Source organism: Saccostrea echinata, unplaced genomic scaffold, assembly GCF_033153115.1.
Source record: "Saccostrea echinata isolate AGI-Se365-2 ecotype Australia unplaced genomic scaffold, CSIRO_AGI_Sech_v1 ptg000030l, whole genome shotgun sequence".
Classification (NCBI taxonomy): domain Eukaryota; kingdom Metazoa; phylum Mollusca; class Bivalvia; order Ostreida; family Ostreidae; genus Saccostrea; species Saccostrea echinata.
In genome coordinates, this window is record NW_026889779.1 from 25,681,252 (window position 1) to 25,700,074 (window position 18,823).

Sequence of the window (18,823 nt, forward strand, 5' to 3'; positions counted from 1 at the left end):
TTAGTAACCATGGCAACATCGTTCATCGAAATTAAAAACCGATACACAGAATTATGTATCTTAGTGTAGTCGACTTATATGCCAAGTTTTATTGAAATCAGATCAAAACTGTAGGAGGAGTAGCGTTTTGAAAGTTTTTCAAGGAAATTTCTATTTTTAGTAACCATGGCAACACCATTCATCGAAATTAAAAACCGATAAACAGAATTATGTATCTTTATGTAGTCTACTTATGTGCCAAGTTATATTGAAATCAGACCAAAACTGTAGGAGGAGTAGCATTTTGAAAAAATGTTTACAGACGGACGGACAGACAGACAGCTAGACGGACGGACGACGGACACCTTACTATCGCATAAGCTCTTTTGGTCTCTGACCAGTAGAGCTAAAAATTAACTTCAAATCTGTTTCCAGGCCCCTTTAAAGATAATGAAGTACATGCATGTACTCATGAACAGAAATCACTGTTGTTCACTTATGTTAGGGCAATACATACCAGTAGAGTTACATGATGTAGTTGAGGCTCCCGGCGTGTAATAATTATTTATTTAAAAAAAAAAATCATATACGGTAATAGTAAAACAACACAAGGGAGGACGCCATTTTGGACCCCTTCCTCGCTTCAACCTGTTTTCGTTATAATTTGCCGTATTTTACTGACTCACCGCCTCGGATCTAAGTAATAATTCTTCTAGGACATAATGCTTAAATTTTCCCTCCACAATACACATTTCAGACTAATAATAATCCAAACTCGCTCTTTAGGACAGTTGATAGGGACTGAAATTTTTCTCTACTTGCAGCCCCCTTACACTGTGTATGCAACTTCTCTGTTAAATTCAATTATTAATTGATGGAGCATATCTTTGCCACGGTCTTTTGGCCATGTTGACTTAAAAATAACTATTAACGTCGTGCCATATTTAAATAACAACTTCTGGATATATCTCTAGGATATGGAAATTCCTTGGACCAAAAGTAAACAACATTGGTAAGTTTGTAAACCTGCGAACAATTCTAAAAAAACAAAAACATGAGTATTTTATTATTTTGTTTATATAACATCGATCTTTTCGACAACTAGGCCCTATTCACTGCTATTTGTACAGTACTAGTATCATGTTTTAGTCCGCGTCCCGCCCTATCATCATCACATAAAATACATATATTAAGCTTGAAAAAATTTCATTGATCAGTTTAATCGAAGTTCTATGGAGAACTGATGTGTTTATACTAAACGATGAAGTATATATGTGTTTGTATCAATTTAGGTAATCCACCTAATCCATAACGTTCTACGGTGGACCAGTGTCGTCATTTTTAAGTCGGCTCGAAAATGAATTATATCCTGCCTGTTTTCATTGGAAATGTATTTGTTCTTGATAAATTCGCCTTATCAAATATATCATAGGTCTACTTAGTTTAATATAAATGGCAGTGAATATACTAGTTACATTTGAAATGTTAATAATTGCTCAGTGGGCAAAATAGTTCCATTTCCGGACGGGGTCATAGCTACATGTATAGGAGGTCGTAACTGAGTGAACAATTTGAAATCAATCAATATTTCAAGGACAGTAACAATACATTGTTGCATCACTACGTAAGTTACATTTAAGGTAGAACTTACGTCGGAAAAGTCTGTCTCAAAATCTTCAACCTTTTCAAAATGATTAATTAACACTCGCTTATCAATCCACTCAAGTATATGACATGTTTCTCTGTTGTTTATGTAGTGCAGCCTGTGCAGCTTGGAACGATAATTATATACTGCGACTACAATTTTGAGTCATTTTTAGGGGTACAGTCACATGGAGAATACAGAAAATCACAAAATACTTCTTGATAGACCTTATTAACTGACCATAGTTGGAATTGTTATATCTTTAAGAAATGGTTCTATTTTAAAAAATCTAACATTTCCAATGTTTTACTGAGCGGTCATAAAAAAATTTGATGTTTGTCTGCTGAGTGAGATATTGGACCTGTCGATGAGATATTGGATCGCTTACGTCACACTATGGGCGGGGTCAGCTAAATTTTATTTGCATTCGTTGGTTTTCGACAGTGACAGAATTGACCGAGTTTTACTGCAGTGTGGGTAAAGGTACACCAAGACATAACATGGAAGCAAACACAAGATACATGTATGTCAAAAAAGGGGTATAACAAAACATTTATTGACTGTGTTCTCGGGAAAAAATGCCTTTTGTCGGACCCCAGAGCCAAACTGTTTGCCTAAGACCGTTATGATTTGAACAAACTTGAATCTACACTACCGAGGATGCTTCTTTATTAATATGATTAATAATGGCTTAGCTGTTTTTATGCCCCTGGATCGAAAGATCCCGGGGATATATTGTTTTTGTCCTGTATGTCTGTCTGTCTGTTGTCAACTTTAACCTAGTCCATAACTATTGCGCTGCCAAGGGTAAGGCTTTAATATTTGACAGGTACAGAAATTTTTGATCATGTGACCTCAACTGTGACCTTTGACCTACATTTGAAAAACTTTAACATTGGCCATAACTATTGCACTGTATAGTCTACGTCTCACTCCAGAATTGTGTTACCATCGGGGGCATAGTGTTTCACAAACACATCTTGTTTGAGAACATGTTTTTTGTAAAAAAAAATAAATAAATAAATAAATAATAATAATAATAATAACAATTTCTGTTTATTCCTATGTAAAATTTTGATCCCCGGTTGTGGCCCAACCCAACTCCAAGGGTCATGATTTGAACAAATTTGAATCTACTCTACTTGAGGATGCTTCTGTATTAGTATGACTAATAATGGTATAGCTGTTCTTGAGAAGATTTTTAAAAAGATTTTTCCTATATATTCCTACGTAAAACTTTGATCCCGTTTTGTAGCCCCGTCCTATCCCGGGGGTCACGGTTTAGAAAAAATTTAATCTACACTATACCTGAAAATGCTTCTGTATTAATATAACTTATAATGGCGCAGCTGTTCGTGAGAGAAATATTTTTTTAGGATGTTTCCTTTATATTCCTATGTAAAACTTTGATCCCCTATTTTTGCCCCGTCCTACTCCCCTGTGTTCATGATTTGAATAAACATGAAATTACACTACTTGAGAATGCTTCTATATTACTATGATTAATAATCATTATGGCTTTGCTGTTCTTGAGAAAAAGATTTTTATAGATATTTCCTATATATTTCTATGTTAAAATTTGTTTCCCTGTTCAGTGTTGGGCCTCCATCCTACCCCAGGGGTTATGATTTGGAGAATCTTGAATCTACACTATCTGAGGATGCTGCTGTTTTAATATGTTTAATCATGGCTTTGCTGTTAGAAGAAGATATTTAAAAGATTTTTCTTATAAATTCCTATATAAAACTTTTCCCCCTTTGTGTCCCCGCCCTACCCCGGGGTCATGATTTGAACAAACTTGAATCTACACTATCTTAGTAGTGAGGATCCTTCCGTATTAATATGACTAAAATGGCTTTGCTGTTCTTGAGAGTAAGATATTTTTAAAAGATTGTTCATATATATTTCTCTGTAAATCTTTGATCCCCTGTTGTGGCACCACCCTACCCCCAGAGGTCATGATTTGGACAAACCATAATCTAAATTATCTGAGGATGCTTCTTTATTACTTTACTATATATAGTCATTAATTAACATGGGTTTTGCTGTTGTTGAGAAGAAGATTTTTTAAAGATATTTCTTATACATTCCTGTGTAAAACTTTGACCCCTGTTGTCGCCCCGCCCTACCCCCATGGGTTCATGATATGAACAAATTTGAATCTACAGTATGTAATAATTTAAATCTCTCACATAGGTTTCATTTTTCTGGCCCAGTGGTTCTTGAGAAGAAAATTTTTAAAAGATGTCACCAAATTTTTTTTACGAATTCTTAATTATGTACTCTTGAAAGAGGGCGCGGCACTTCCTATGAACAAACTTAAATCCCCTTCAGTCAAGGATGCTTTGTGGCATGTTTGATTGAATTTAGCCCAGTATTTCTAGAGAAAAAATCGAAAATGTGAAAATTTTATAGACAACACACGACAGACAGACAGATGGACGCCGCACACTTTTTGATCAAAAAAGCTCACTCGAGCCTTCGTCTCAGGTGAGCTATAAATACGACCCTTTAGATGAAGTGGACAAAATAAGGGAACAACTTTTTTCAAAGATTTCCTAATAAGAAGAGTAGTCTCAAGTTTCATAGAAAACAAAGTTTATAAGTATCGGAAATATACATGTATAATTATGCGTGTAGGGAAGGGTACATGTATGTATTTATTTCCTTACTTCTTAATCAGTACAATACATGTATTTCTAGAATAGTATTTTAAAATTCACTTGGGCATTTTTTTCACAGATTAATTTCAAGCAGAAGTGTGATGTTCTCTACATGAATAACGTACATTTAGTACACAACAACGAGTAAGCTTAACTTGGTTTTTTTTCTCTCTCGAAAGGGTCCCGCCATGGAAGACTGCCCCATATGTCCCCATCTTTCAAAGCTGACACATTTTTACAGAGGAGTCTATCCAAAGGCGCTTCGCAGACTGATGCATCTAGAGATTGTCAATAAATCCGCTGGCAGTTTTGTCGAATTCCTTAACGATAAGAAAGAAACTTTATTTCACCTGAAAGGCAAACAATGCTGCTGTGGTTACAGGCGGAGAAATTCAGTGTTAAAGGAAACCGAGTGGAATAATTTATATACAACTCAGAATAACTCTTGTCCAAACAACTACACCGACTGCTTCCATGTATATAAAGCTCGAGAATGGTTGACGGTAGATCACCTCGATTTTTCTCTTGCTTGTGTTCTTTTGCGCAACATCTGTCCAGGTCAGTACGAGAACACTATCAAGACTGCTCAGAAACATAGAAATGAAGTCATACACTTAGAAAAGTCATCAGTAGGTGGAGAGGAATTCGAATTGCTTTGGAACAAGGCATTAACCTCACTGTCTGATATTGCTGATCTTGTATCCAAAGAGTTTAAAGAACAGATCATTCTGGAAGCTGAGTTAGTATACAAATATAAACCGGAGTTTTCACGATATCTAGGTATGTGGTACTAGTAATGAAATTGAACTACTGGTATATGGTAAAATATAAACAAATCTAGCAAATGAAAAGTCAGAATCCCTTGTAATATTTTAATTTTTTTTTAATAGAAAATACACTTTGTGAGATAGAAGAACACGAAAAAGATGACTCGTTTACGCCTACAAAAGTAACACAGTCCATAATACACTCACTGGATCAGCATGGCATTGTCATAATTGTAGGATACCCAGGCAGCGGGAAATCCTCATTAGGTCTGGAAGTGATCCGACAAATGTACTCCAATGACAAAACTGTGATCAAGCTCAATCATGTTCATGACTGGAGTAAACTTATCAATCCAAAATCCGGTCATGTTGTCTTTATTGACGACTTTCTAGGAGCATCAAGTACCACCCTCGCTGGGATTTTGGAGGTAAAGCCTCTTTTTAGCACAATTTTTGCTTGTGTGAAGAATAGTAACACCAAAGTTGTGTTGACAATTCGGAAATCAATTTACGAAAGATGGCACGACCATTTAGAAGAATCAAGGTTATTTAAATCTGAAAATGTAATTGACCTGGCTGCAGAAGAGAATTGTCTAACTCTAGAAGAAAAGAAAGCTATGTTAAGAAATCATTTCCAGAGCAAAGGAATTAGTGTGATGAGAACAAAAAAAGAGACACAAGAATGTCATGAACCCAGTATTGATCAATTTACAGTAGATGCCATTGCTCATACAAGTGCTTTTTATTTTCCTCTTTTATGTTTCTTATTCACAAAGTCAGAAAAACATCTTCATCTTGGATTGAGGTTCTTTGAGCAACCGAGAAAGACGTTAGTAACAGAAATTGATTCATTTAGGAAATCTACAGAATCAAAGGAAAGATGGAAATATGCTGTTTTGTCATATACCGCAGTCTCAGGAAACGTGATCAACCCTAAAAAATTAAACACGGACTGCATAACTATGATTTCAGAATCTTTAGACTTGACATTACGAAGCAGTAGCGAATTCAAAAGAGTGGTAGCAGACGCAGCCGAGGAATTGAAGAATGATTACCTTAGATTGACTAGTCGAGATACATACGAGTTCATCCACCATACGTTTTTGGAGGCAACAATCCTTTCTTGTGGATTGGTTTTTCCAAAACTGGTGATAGAACAATGTAACAATGATACTTTATTTGAACTGATAAGAACAGAGAGTTATGTTGAGAGAGAAGGAGAGGTTGTCTTAAGGTTAGACTTGGATTGTTTTGAGACACTAGCAAAGCGATTTATTTCAGAAATCACATCTGACAGTAAAATAATTCCCCATGTTTTATTCCATCCTGTCATGGAAGATACAGAGTTTTCTGAGCAGTTTTTCTCTCAGCTTGAGTCATCTATCTTAAATGAGGATTTGTTACCGAGTGATGTCTACCTTATTTTAATAGAAGCATCGAAATGGGGTCATCTAAGAACTGTGAAAGCTTTATTCTCATCCAATATTCCGCGACATGTTGTAGAGGAAGCGGTTAACTACGCAAGTTATAACAATCATGCGAGTATTGTTGAACTTTTAGTCAAAGATTTGAAGCCTGATCCATACTTCCTACAGGCCTGTAGTTTTGGTTGCGATGATGTGGTCAGCTTGTTGCTCGAGAAAGGTTTCGTACAAGAATTGGAATTAGTAAAGGAGGGAATTTTCAGGTCATCTAAAGCTGGTCATTCAAAGATAACCAATGTACTAATCAATGTTTATAAAATCTCTACAGGGGCTTTTGAATTTAAGAAAACAATCATGAAAATTTTATACGACGCAATAGAAGCAGAGAAAACAAATACTGTAATGGACATCATATCTTGTCAGGAACTGTGCATAAATATGGAAGATTTAATTGGTTTAGTTTTGGAGTCATGCTATTCAAATCAATTGGAGTTTGCAAAATACCTTCTCCAGAAATACTGTCATTTGCATATTGATGATGGGACTTTGTTGAGATTATTCAAAGGAAGCAGACGATGTGTAGACTTGGTTTTTGAAATGGAAGATATTTTCTGCTTACAGGATTATTTTGGAGACGAAAATATTAAAATCATCTTATTTTCCGCTAATCAAGGAAGATACATTATTGAAAAGGCATTCGTACACTTTCCACAAAAGGTCGAAAGATCTTTACATTCGTCACCTATTCTGTTGCTTCATTTTTTATGGATCGGTTGTCATTCTGTTGTCTCTCAGGTCCTTCAGGGGAACATTGACCTTCTGCGAAATGTCCAGAAGTTTGAAAAGGTTGCAGAAAAGTATTCCATTGGCGAATTTGCTGCTTTTTGCGGATTTCCAGGTTTTGATTTGTTCGCAACGAATGGGTCTCGTGAGAAGCTTGACTTACTATCTTGCTGTGTTGAAGGATTTCGAGCAGAAGGAAGGCTACCGGATTTAGAGTACCATTTGGGCTATCGTAAAAATGTACCTTTTGACATGATAAAAGAATCCATTAATTATTTTGAGACGGATTCTCGTCAACATGGTTATTTTCTTTGCTTACAGTCTCTGTATGATGAAACCAGTAAACTCAATACAGGTTCTCCAATATTTGCTACTATTATGGAGATCATGCATGACCAATTTGAATCGGAGACACTGTCCTTCTTGAAAAACGAAGTTAGTTCCTTGTCTCTTCATTTACTGACAGTATCAAGCATGAAAATGGAAGTGCTAAAAATGTTTCGTACAATACTTCTTCAACATTTAGACTTTGTGAAACTTGAAGAAATGTGTCCGGTAAATCATTCCATGGAATAAAATAACTGAAAGCAAATACCATCAATATTCCTACATCGGATTTATTAGGTATATCGACGACGACACTGTCCTGTTCCTGGTGGTATTTACTGTATAATTTAAAAAAAAAAAAACTTTGGTATTATGACCCCCTATGCTTGCTAAATCTTTTAAAGGACTCGTAAGTGCCGAGGATATACACGTATTATTTTTGTATTTTTCTATTGTGCAACTTTCTTTTGCCAAAATAAAATATTATGAAATTTTGAAATATGTCAAGGTTACTAATATACATCCTGTTATCACAATGAGTCTGAGTGAATGAAAAAGTTCGTATTTCTAAAGATTTATTTTTGACAAGTAACAGCGTTTTTTTGACTGACATATTTCATGCCTATTGTTGGACCTGTGTTTTTTATACGTAATTCGACTACAGATAATCCTGTCTACCTACTCAATACATAGGACTCACGGCGGGTGTGACCGGTCGACAGGGGATGCTTACTCCTTGTAGACACCTGATCCCACCTTGAATTTCCAGGGGTTCGTGTTTTATGCTCTGTTCACAGATTTGTATTGTTTGTAGGTCTTTTGAGATCGATGGTTGTTCGTTGTCTTCACTTTCTTCATTTAGAAGTTTTAAAAGTGGTTATCTATGCACATACATGTAATAACAATCACACGAGCGTTGCTGCTCTTTTAGCTATTTTCATCAAGCTTTTTAGGATATCTAAAGGATGTCAATACATTCATCTAAAACGTTGGGGGTTTTGCAGGATTTGGAATTGAAAGAATAAGATAAGCGATGTGTTCAAGCTAGCCACTCAAAGATAACTTGAGTTTTCATAACAGTGTGTAAGACTTCTTGCAATGCTTTCGGGGTTAAGAGGACCAATATTAAAAATTAATCGACTTATATTTGTAACTGAAGCTGTGAAAAGTCTCTAAGATAATGAAGCATTCTTAAACTAAAGTCAAAATAAAGTCAAAAATTCAATTTTAAATAAGATGTATATTTATTAGAAACTGATTCTGAAAATTAAAATCAACAGCAATAAAGGAATCAAACTTCAATCACATTCCAAATTTCGTCTAGTTTTTATTTTTAGAAAATTAAGACAATGTACAAATTTTGACTGAAGTCTTAGACTGCTTTATGATCCAGGCCCGTAGCAACAGTTTCAAGAGTGGGATGCCAACTTCCTAGTCTTATACATGTAAGTCCTATTTACAATACGAATAGTAACAGACCAAAACACCAGAGCTAGAAAGAATCAAGTATCTAGGAGGAGTCAGCATCCCCCTTCGACAGGTCTTCCCCGCTTTGAACCCTTGTGGTGTCTTTTATTTGGAGTTCACTCAATATATCAAGTCAACATACATGTATAAGTGAAAGTAATTATTGTAAGACTCCCGAGGACTACATAAATATTGTTAATGCAAACGTTCTTTTTAATATCAACTATTACAAAGTATTTGTATGTAGAATCAAAATGATTTTTGACCGATCAGAGCATATGAAAATTTCCTTTAATTGAAGAAACAATTGTATTTGATATCAAAAAGCCTTGATCTTTTATTTACAAAAGTATCACGAGGAATGATTGCATGAATGATGTGAATCTACTTCTCTCTGTTCTGAAATTTGAAGTCGTTTTCATGGGATTTAGAACGTCTCGCTTAGAACTTTGGAGGGTTGTATAAGTAAAGAAAACTGATAATTTCCTAGAGAGCAGACAATATCTGTTTTGACTTAATCCTTGAAATGTAAGACGTTTTACGCTCAGTGAATTATTGTGATGGTAATAATTTGGGGAAAACCGCTTAACCTCTACTAATGTATTTAATTGTATTATGGAGAAAAAGAGATTCGCATATTTTCCAGTCATTTTAAGGACTTTTTTTCTCTATTGAGTTAGTTCACAGTTGGCTTGCTTGTTATTCCAATGTTTTTCTGCTCCTTTAAGAAAATTTTTAGCTGCTAATGCTTATCCAGAGGTTCGGAGATGTCAGAAACAAATATTTGCCTTACAGACCTTTTCCAAGGTGGTACAGAATATACTTCGTAACATGCATGCTTTAAGTGGATTAAGTCTTTCACAAAAAGGTCACACTCTAACATGTATCTTGTCTTTAATGACGTCAGGCATAAGCTTTACGATTCCTTGCGATCTCCCATCTTTCGGTATTCCTAGCTGTCACCACCCCTCTTTTAATTAGCCATCTTTCTCCCAGGAACGTTGAAACCACCTTTAATAAGTTGTCTGTTCACTCTTTTCTCTCTTTATTATCAGTTTAACTGTTTTGACAAGCAGTATCCCCAAATTCAAGCAGTCTTACCTAGTTTGGACTTCTTTATCCAAATCCGACATTTGTTTGTTCAGTGCTGCATATCGTACATGTAAACGGATTTTATTTACATGCATTTTTTGAACGTCTTTTTACTTATTTTTTCGTCTCCCGATTATGTCGCAGTGGTAAGAGTGTTTGGTCTATAGTCTCGGAGTATAGGGAGTTGATCTTTACGTCGCGGTTCCGAATCCACTGTATTAAGCGAAGACTGGTCCTTCGGATGAGACCATGCAAACCGAGGCCTCATGTTGCAGTAGGTGCTGGCATGAAAACGGTCGTCAGTGCTCAAAGGCCGTAAGTGCCGAGTAAAGGTTAAAGAACTACGCACGCTAACTCTCGATTCCCTCCTACATTTTACACCCATTTAATTCAATACTAATGGCAATTTGGCCGTAAAATCTTTGTTGAATGCAAAGAACAGTTCAATTGTAATTGAGTGATAATTTTAATTCCAGTGTTAAATAGTTAATTACCCCTAATTCCAGCTCTTTAAATAAGGGGGGTAGACGATATTTTTCATTGAAATCGGGCTTTAAAGCATCTCCACATTTTAAAATATTCTTGGATATGACTAAATGTTCCTTAAATCTTTTCTTATGTTTTACTCATATAAAATTAAACATATATTATTAATAAAATACAATGTTTTAGCTGTAAACCCCTTTGAAATTGGTGAAATAATAAGCATTTTTGTAGTTTTTTGTCTGTAAACATATGCCCCCCCCCCCCCCCCCCGCGAAACACAAAAAGCTTTGGTATGAATTTGTGAAATGACAGTCCATATTACCTGTAAAAAGGAATTTTTGTTTCACGGGGGGGAAAGATGTTTTAAAAATATTTTCCGTTGATTTCTATAGTGAAAAGCACAAGTTTTACCAAAATTATAGAGTTATCTCTCTTTGTTTTCCCAAAGAAGTAATGTTTTATGAAAATTCATATAAATATCTATATAGATAAGAAAAATCATTCAAATGTTTTAACTTTTGAAAATTGACTTGGAGGTAGGCGGGAGAACAATGCTATCGTTCGCAGTTCCTAACAGCCCTCAAGTGGCAAGTGATGGATTCTCAATACGAGTGAAAATTCTCGAATCTTACTTTCTTCTCTTTTAGGTATTTTTTTAACTATACAATACCCTAAAGCATAGCTCTAAAAGACGCTAAAGTTGACTGCTTATAACTCGTATCATTATTTACACCTTGCATTATCCGACGGTTGCATCCAAGCTTTTCAATTATAAACAAACTTTACAGTGCCTAGATATTGACCATGGAAAACAAATTCTTGCTAAGTGTTCTTGTTCTTGTTCTTCCTCTCCTATCAACTATAGTCCAAATACTCACACCATTACTTGTTTTGTAATTATGACATGAAAGCAATCTTTTTTTGTTACAAATCAAAAGTTCAGGGGTCTTAAATTAAATGGCAACAGAATTTCATTTCTGTTATGAACTCCGTCGAAGAGTATACCTGAAAACGGGCTATATATGAATGGGAAGACCTCAACATTCTGTCAAAATGGGTAGTTTTAGAAGTATATTTGTTTGTTTGCTTGTTGATTAACATCCCTTCGAGAATTTTTTACTCATATTGAGAGTGGAGGGCTGCATATTTATACCCGAACTCGGCACTTATGGCCTTTGAGCAGTCCAGGGATCTTTTTCGTGCCAGCACCTACTGCGACAGGGGACCTGGGTTAAAACGATCTCATCCGATGGGCCTGTCTCCACGTCGCACGTGGTTTCGAACCCGCGACGTAAGGATAAACTCTTTCCGCTTCCGCGGCGACTAACGCACTAACCTCTGCGACACGCAGGCACGACAGAAAGTACGTATATTTAAGAATTGCTTAAGACATTTTAAGGGGAAAATGCAGTTATCTATCTTTCCGTTTTCAGCAGACCGGAAGTGATAAAGGAACAAGAAAGACTGCATGAAAAATATGTTATGGTTCCAGCTGACCAAGTTTGTAACACTACAGTCATTTAAGTATCATTACACCAACTGTGTTTTAGAAGAACCTGGATTTAATTTCACATCTGGAAATTCAACTTATATTCTCAGTTCTCCTTCATTTGACGAAATTCTTCAAGATTATGCTTCAGTTTAAAATATTTTTTAACATTCAAGTAAATTTGATTTAACGTATGTACACATACACTGCATGGATTCCAAAACTTCAAAAACTCCTAACAAAAAAAGATACATTGCAGGGTCCAGTTAATGTTCAACCAAGCCATTAGATGTACTCACCACTAATAACTTTCCTACAGTAAAGGTAATGCGCTACAGTATATCAATTAAAGAAGCGGTGTTAATCAATTGTTGATTGATGAAAATTTATTAATTTCTGAACATTTACACCAAAAGTGTTTTTCTCTGTTTTATACAACTATTTCTCACGATAAATTAAAGACCAGGATTTTTGAATTCAGAGACAATTGCGCAAAGTTCTTCAATTAAAATGGAACTCGCAAATTTTCATATACTTTAATTTGATTGATCATCTGCAAACACAGATTTGAAGTATGAAAGCCCTAGCACCATCTGTTCAAAAGTTGTGGCCAAGGTTAAAGTTTTTCAAAAGTAGGCCAAACTCTTACGTCAAGTTCAACAGATCAAAGTTGTTGGTATCCAAAGGAAGGCCTTGTCACAAGGATTACATATGTGAAGTATGAAAGCCCAAGTACCAACGTTTAAAAGTAACGGTCAAGGTAAAAGTTTTTCAAAAGTAGGTCAAACTCTTAGGTCAAGGTCAAAGGTTCAAAGTTGTTAGTATCCAAAGGAAGGACTTGTCACAAGAAATACACAAGTAAAGTATGAAAGCCCTAGCACCAACTGTTAAAAAGTTATGGCCAAGGTTAAAGTTTTCCAAAAGGAGGCCAAACTCCAAGGCCAAGGTCAAAGAGTCAAAGTTGTTAGAATCCAAGGAAGGTTTTCTTACAAAGATTACATATGTGAAGTATGAATGCCCTAACACCAATTGTTCAAAAGTAATGGCCAAGGTTAAGGTTGAGTGAAATTTTGCAAAACTTGGTCTCCAAGGTCAAGGTCAAAAGGTCAAATAAGACTTATCACAAGTAATACACATTTGAAATATGAAAAGCAAAGCTCCAATTAATCAAACGTTATGGACAATGTTAAAGTTTTTGCGGACAAACATACAAATAGACAAACAGACGGACGGACATTGCAAAAACTATATGCCCCCGAATCTTCGACTACGGAGGCATAAAAATACTGGAGTTCCTCATTGAGAATATCTATGTGTTCATAAAGATCAGGTCTTCCAACAGTCTGTTGAAATTTCAATGAGCACAAATTGTGCTCCTTTATCAGCACTCCTGTTTTTATATTCTTATGAAGCTAAATTAATTCAAACAATTCTACACGACTTGCTGAGGTCTTCCAACTTTTCGATATTTCGACGACGTTTTATCCAAAAAAAAAAAAACAAAAAAAAAACAAAACAAAACAAAAACAAAAATTATTTTCATCTATATACCCCAATGAACTCGAAATAATAGACACCATAAAGTCTGCCACGCCTGTTCGTATTTAAATGTTTTTCTGACTATTGACATAACTAAATATATGTCAGACGGTGTTCTTTTTCGTCGCATATTGATAGAACTTTGAAGGAGACACCTTTATGACGACGATTTATCAAAAAACAAAAATTAACTTCATTTTTATACCCCAATGAACTCGAAATAATAGACACCATAAAGTCTGCCACGTCTGTTCGTATTTAAATGTTTTTCTGACTATTGACATCAACTAAATATATGTCAGATGGTGTTCTTTTTCGTCGCATATTGATAGAACTTTGAAGGAGACACCTTTAATTTTGATATAACTTTTTAAAAGGTTCTTCTGATCTAACTCTAGATAAAGAAGACATTTTATTGCTGGAAGACGTTCTGTCAAGCAAGTGAAACAGGTAAACGTTAGTTTGGAAGAAAACATTGTCCAGTCACGAGTAATTGCTGACCTTGTCCGCAGACATTAGTCAAGGTGGGTGACCGGTAAGGGTGTCACATTGCTTCACGGATTTAATGTGTTCAAATTGAGTAAGTAAATATTAACGTTTACTTAAGAAACAAGTTAGTAAAAAAAAAATGATGGAAACATATCCTTAAAATTCTTCCATCTTAAAATCATGAAATTCTTTGTGAGGCTTTATGATTCTAGCAGAAGAACTAGAAATGTAAATATGTATTAAAATACGGGCATATACAGATATTCATATTACAATTTTATTTTTATCTCTCTCTGATTCATTTCTGTGGAAGTTGGTAGAGTTTTTAAAAAAAATAATCAGGAGCTTTTCTTAAAGAAATGTTTTGTAGATTAAAGTGACAAGAGCTCATCTATTAAGGTGCATGTTTATTAGGTTTTGGCTGCTATCATTATTGATGAGACTTTTAATTATCGTTGACAATAAAACTCCATAGCTAGAATTTAATTGATAAGAATATGTACCAATCCTTTATTTTCAGGAAGTTTTCTGTAAATGCTTTTCCAGGTAAAAATTTGCATATCACGGAATCTCGCAATAGAGGAATGCGCATTAATATAAATAGGAGACTTTTATCAAAGATCTTTAATTTTGACAGGACTTCGATCTTGGACCGAGATGTGATAGGACAGCTGAGGAACATAAGGTAAACCTGAAAAGGTCAGTGTGAGTGGTCAACAATTTAAATTATTAAAACGGTTTTACGTTTTGCATTCATCAAAATTTGGATTTATGTATTTGATAAATATATCAATTTATAGTTTATCAATCAATCCATCGCAGATAATTTGAGCGTTGCATTCTTTGTTATACTTCTTTGCTTGAATACTAGATATGTATCATCTGCAATTCATTTATTTATAAAATTTATACATGTATCTGTAGGCTTCATAATGTTTCAGATTTATTCATCAACATTCATTGAATCGACGCGTGTAAAACTAACTATGCGTGCCTATAACCTTGATAGTTTATTGATGGGCTCTTTAGCTAAGATAACGAACAGTGATCGATCTCAAGAAAAGTCTAAAAACAATAAAATCTGTAAACAGAGTATAAAACATGAACCCCTGAAAATTCCAGGGGGGGGGGGGTTCGGGTGCTTCGGAAGAGTAAGCATCCCCTGTCGACCGGTCACACCCTCCGTAAGCCCTGTGTATTGACCGGGTAGACGGTCGACCGGTCACACCCTCCGTAAGCCCTGTGTATTGACCGGGTAGACGGTCGACCGGTCACACCCTCCGTAAGCCCTGTGTATTGACCGGGTAGACGGTCGACCGGTCACACCCTCCGTAAGCTCAGTGTATTGATCAGGTAGACGGTCGACCGTTCACACCCTCCGTAAGCCCTGTGTATTGACCGGCTAGACGGTCGACCGGTCACATCCTCCGTAAGCCCTGTGTATTGACCGGGTAGACCTAATAATTCATAATCAAAGAATGAATCGTTTAAACGTCCAAATCTGGCCCCCGATAATTTACAAAAAATAAAAATTCAAGATTTTCTACATATTTTTGCCTCAATCTTTCCATCAAAGATTGTAGTTTATTAATTTCAATTTCAATTTTTACTTCCTTGCACTGTAATTAGGTATTTTTCTGATTAATATAGCAGGGGTACGTTGTTCACATCGATTTCTTTAGGCCACACCCCCATTTTGCAAGCCCATTTTTTATATGAGTGCATGGATGTTTCAAGTTGTCGTAAATACGGTCATTGTAAAGAGTTATGTATGTCAATTACATTATGAAAGAAATTGAAACAGTCTTGCGCTCATTTGTTATTTTCCAAAAAGGTGCAAAATCACGGGTACTTCTCTCTATAGTAAAGGCACCTTGTTTACAAATTTCAACCCGTCTTTGACCTCATGAATAACAAAGCACTAAACACGTGACTCAAATCTATTCACTTTCACGCTTTGAGCACACCTACGCGACACCGTGTCTATTGTCTGCGAGCTATGATGGTCAAATCATTTTCAAATGGGTAATTAAAATTCTGGGAGAAAACTTTTTTATGATTAAGATGTCTTCAGATTTTTGATTTACTTGTTGTCAAACGCTTTTTCAGTTGATTTTGTTTGATTTTTTTTTCGGTATCTATCAATTTATATTGAAGTCCTGTAGTATATAGCTTTCACTTACTGCCTGTGTCTCATAAATACAGAATTTTAAAATTTAAATTTCTGTTTGTATATATTATACATTTACCTTTGTTCCTAAATATACATCTTATTCAGTGCTACGTTCATTGACTCTTGCAAGATATGAAAGATATTTTTTTTTAGTTAAAACTGTCATTAATTTTATAGACCGTTATTTGAAAAACACCATTTCATCATATCTTTAGAAAAATAAACTGTTTGTTACAAGTGCACAAATGCAAATTCCAATTGAAGTACGGAGCGCTAAAAAGACCTGTGTATCGGATGAAAAGTGCATTTTGTGCAAATGTATTCATCCAGTGACTTTTCATTCGATTGATTGATTGAAGACAACATACAATCAATCATCAATCGAATGAAAAGTCACTGGATGAATACATTTGCACAAAATGCACCCCTAATTTGAATAGAGGGAAGCTTCAGGTTTCTTCTGACGACACTGCTAATGCTACAACTTTTTACATCGGCAAAAAATCTCACAAATATATATATATACATACATATATATATATATATATATATATATATATATATATATATATATATATATATATATATATATATATATATATATATATATATATATATATATTAGGGATGTCAACGAGTACCCGGTTAACCGGGTACTCGATCGAACGTCCGAGTATCGAATACTAAAAATGGTACTCAGTTACTCGGATGTGTATTTTTTCTTATTTCAAAGTACATATTTTTATCAAAAACTTTTCAAAAATTAACTTAAATATGCACACGGTAATTAGCGTGTCGTCATCAACACCTGTAAAACACCCGTTATCGCCTGTGGCTGTGCACATACAGTAATTAGTGACCAATCACCTGGTACACAGCTGTTCTTACCTATTGTGGTCCTGAATTTTTGGATGGCTTCAATGATTGTTTTCAGTGAATATCGTTTAAGTATGGTCTATTATCTTCAAATCATTTTTAAATTATTTAGTTAATATACGACAGCGAAATCGGACATGCATAACCCACTTCAAAAGTGAAGAAATATTTACAAATTACTAAAGATTAAAAAAAAGTTGAAAGTCAGTTTGCGTATACGTAGTAAGTTAAGTGTATACGGGGAAACAATCAACATATGGAATGATATTAGACTAATGATCCCAACAACGTCCGTTCTTTCTCTTTCGCTAGTCCTACGTAACAGATTGTCCTAGCTCCTTTTGCGTTGATGAAATAGATCCTAAACAAGAACTGTAAACCATTTGTAATTTTTTATGTATTAATTGTGTCTTTAATTTGTGTTTATATATATATATATATATATATATATATATATATATATATATATATATATATATATATATATATATATATATATATGTGTGTGTGTGTGTGTGTGTGCGTTTGTAAACACCTTCAACTCAGCTCAGGTACTTATTGACACATCAATCAACTCACTACAGTTTTTCAAGTCACTACAGTAATCACTGTAGTGAGTTGCCGTTTTACGAAAAATGGGTAGTTCTCGATTATTTATGCCCAAAAAATCGAGAAAAAAAGTTGGTGTCATTTGACGGTTTACACCCGTATTTTCACACACCGACTTATGATCAAAAAATGGCCCTTACACACTTTACTCGGTTTTGATTCTAGCGCATGCGCAATGCAGACTAATACTATGACCGACTTCCGGTGTGTAATGATCTCGATTTTTCTACAAAGCAACAAATGATCTCATCAGGTAAGTTAATTTTCTGTTGATTTTACCGTGAATTAAAGCGTTAATTACAAAACATCACATCGTTTCCATATACAAAGATATTAATCAATCACTCGATAAACATAGAGTATTTAGATTTCGTTGTTTATATGCCCTTGAAAAATTTATGTTCAAATCCCTTAGTTATAATCCAAAAATAAAACTTTAAGGTTAAAGAATTATTTAAATATATTTCCATATAACTTTAAATCCACTACATGGCCCAATCCATTTGTTAAGCATAATTTGCAGTCGTCATCGAGTCTAAGTTCGAATTTTCTCGAATTATTCATAATGTTGACATGTTTCTATTTCATGCACTCGTATCAATTAATTATGTTCAACTTATATAAAAAATTATACTTCATGTAATATATCAAACGTATCTGGTTCTTTGTTCTAGTTATGAACTGAACTGGAATTATCTCTATCCTTTATAGTCCAACATATTGCCATCAACACATCTTCAGTTCAGAAGTTAAATAAATTATTTTATGAAGTTAGAAATTATTTATCTTATTTATCTTTGTCCAAGACATGCACTTCATTTGTAATTTATTCTTTATTTAAAAAAAAACTGCTTCAAATATGTATGATTACAAAAGTATTTAACAGTACGTTCTCACCATATAAGAATCACACTTTTCGATTTTAAATGTTTCTCGACTGATTTTACAGAATTTCAAATGAACAAATTCATTTAAATATTTTCTAATACAATGTCCCTGATGTATGTCACAATGG

At 34.7% G+C, this 18,823-nt stretch overlaps 1 protein-coding gene and 1 long non-coding RNA gene across 2 annotated transcripts in view; one reads left to right on the forward strand and one right to left on the reverse strand.

The window, feature by feature from the left end:
• Positions 1-18,823, reverse strand: part of LOC133197603 (uncharacterized) — a 149,033-nt gene that overhangs the window by 93,284 nt on the left and 36,926 nt on the right. The gene's annotated exons all lie outside the window — the stretch shown is intronic.
• LOC133197594 (uncharacterized) lies at positions 923-8,043 on the forward strand. Its single transcript, XM_061333701.1, has 3 exons — positions 923-991; positions 4,467-5,067; positions 5,178-8,043. Exons 2-3 carry the CDS (start codon positions 4,476-4,478, stop codon positions 7,835-7,837), a joined length of 3,252 nt encoding a protein of 1,083 aa, XP_061189685.1. The 5' UTR covers positions 923-991; positions 4,467-4,475; the 3' UTR covers positions 7,838-8,043.

Coding starts and splice junctions, on each gene's coding strand:
- LOC133197594 (XM_061333701.1), top strand. CDS start 4,476: ATGGAAGACTGCCCCATATGTCCCCATCTTTCAAAGCTGACACATTTT. Junction 5,068..5,177: donor GGAGTTTTCACGATATCTAG/GTATGTGGTACT, acceptor TTTTTTTAATAG/AAAATACACTTTGTGAGATA.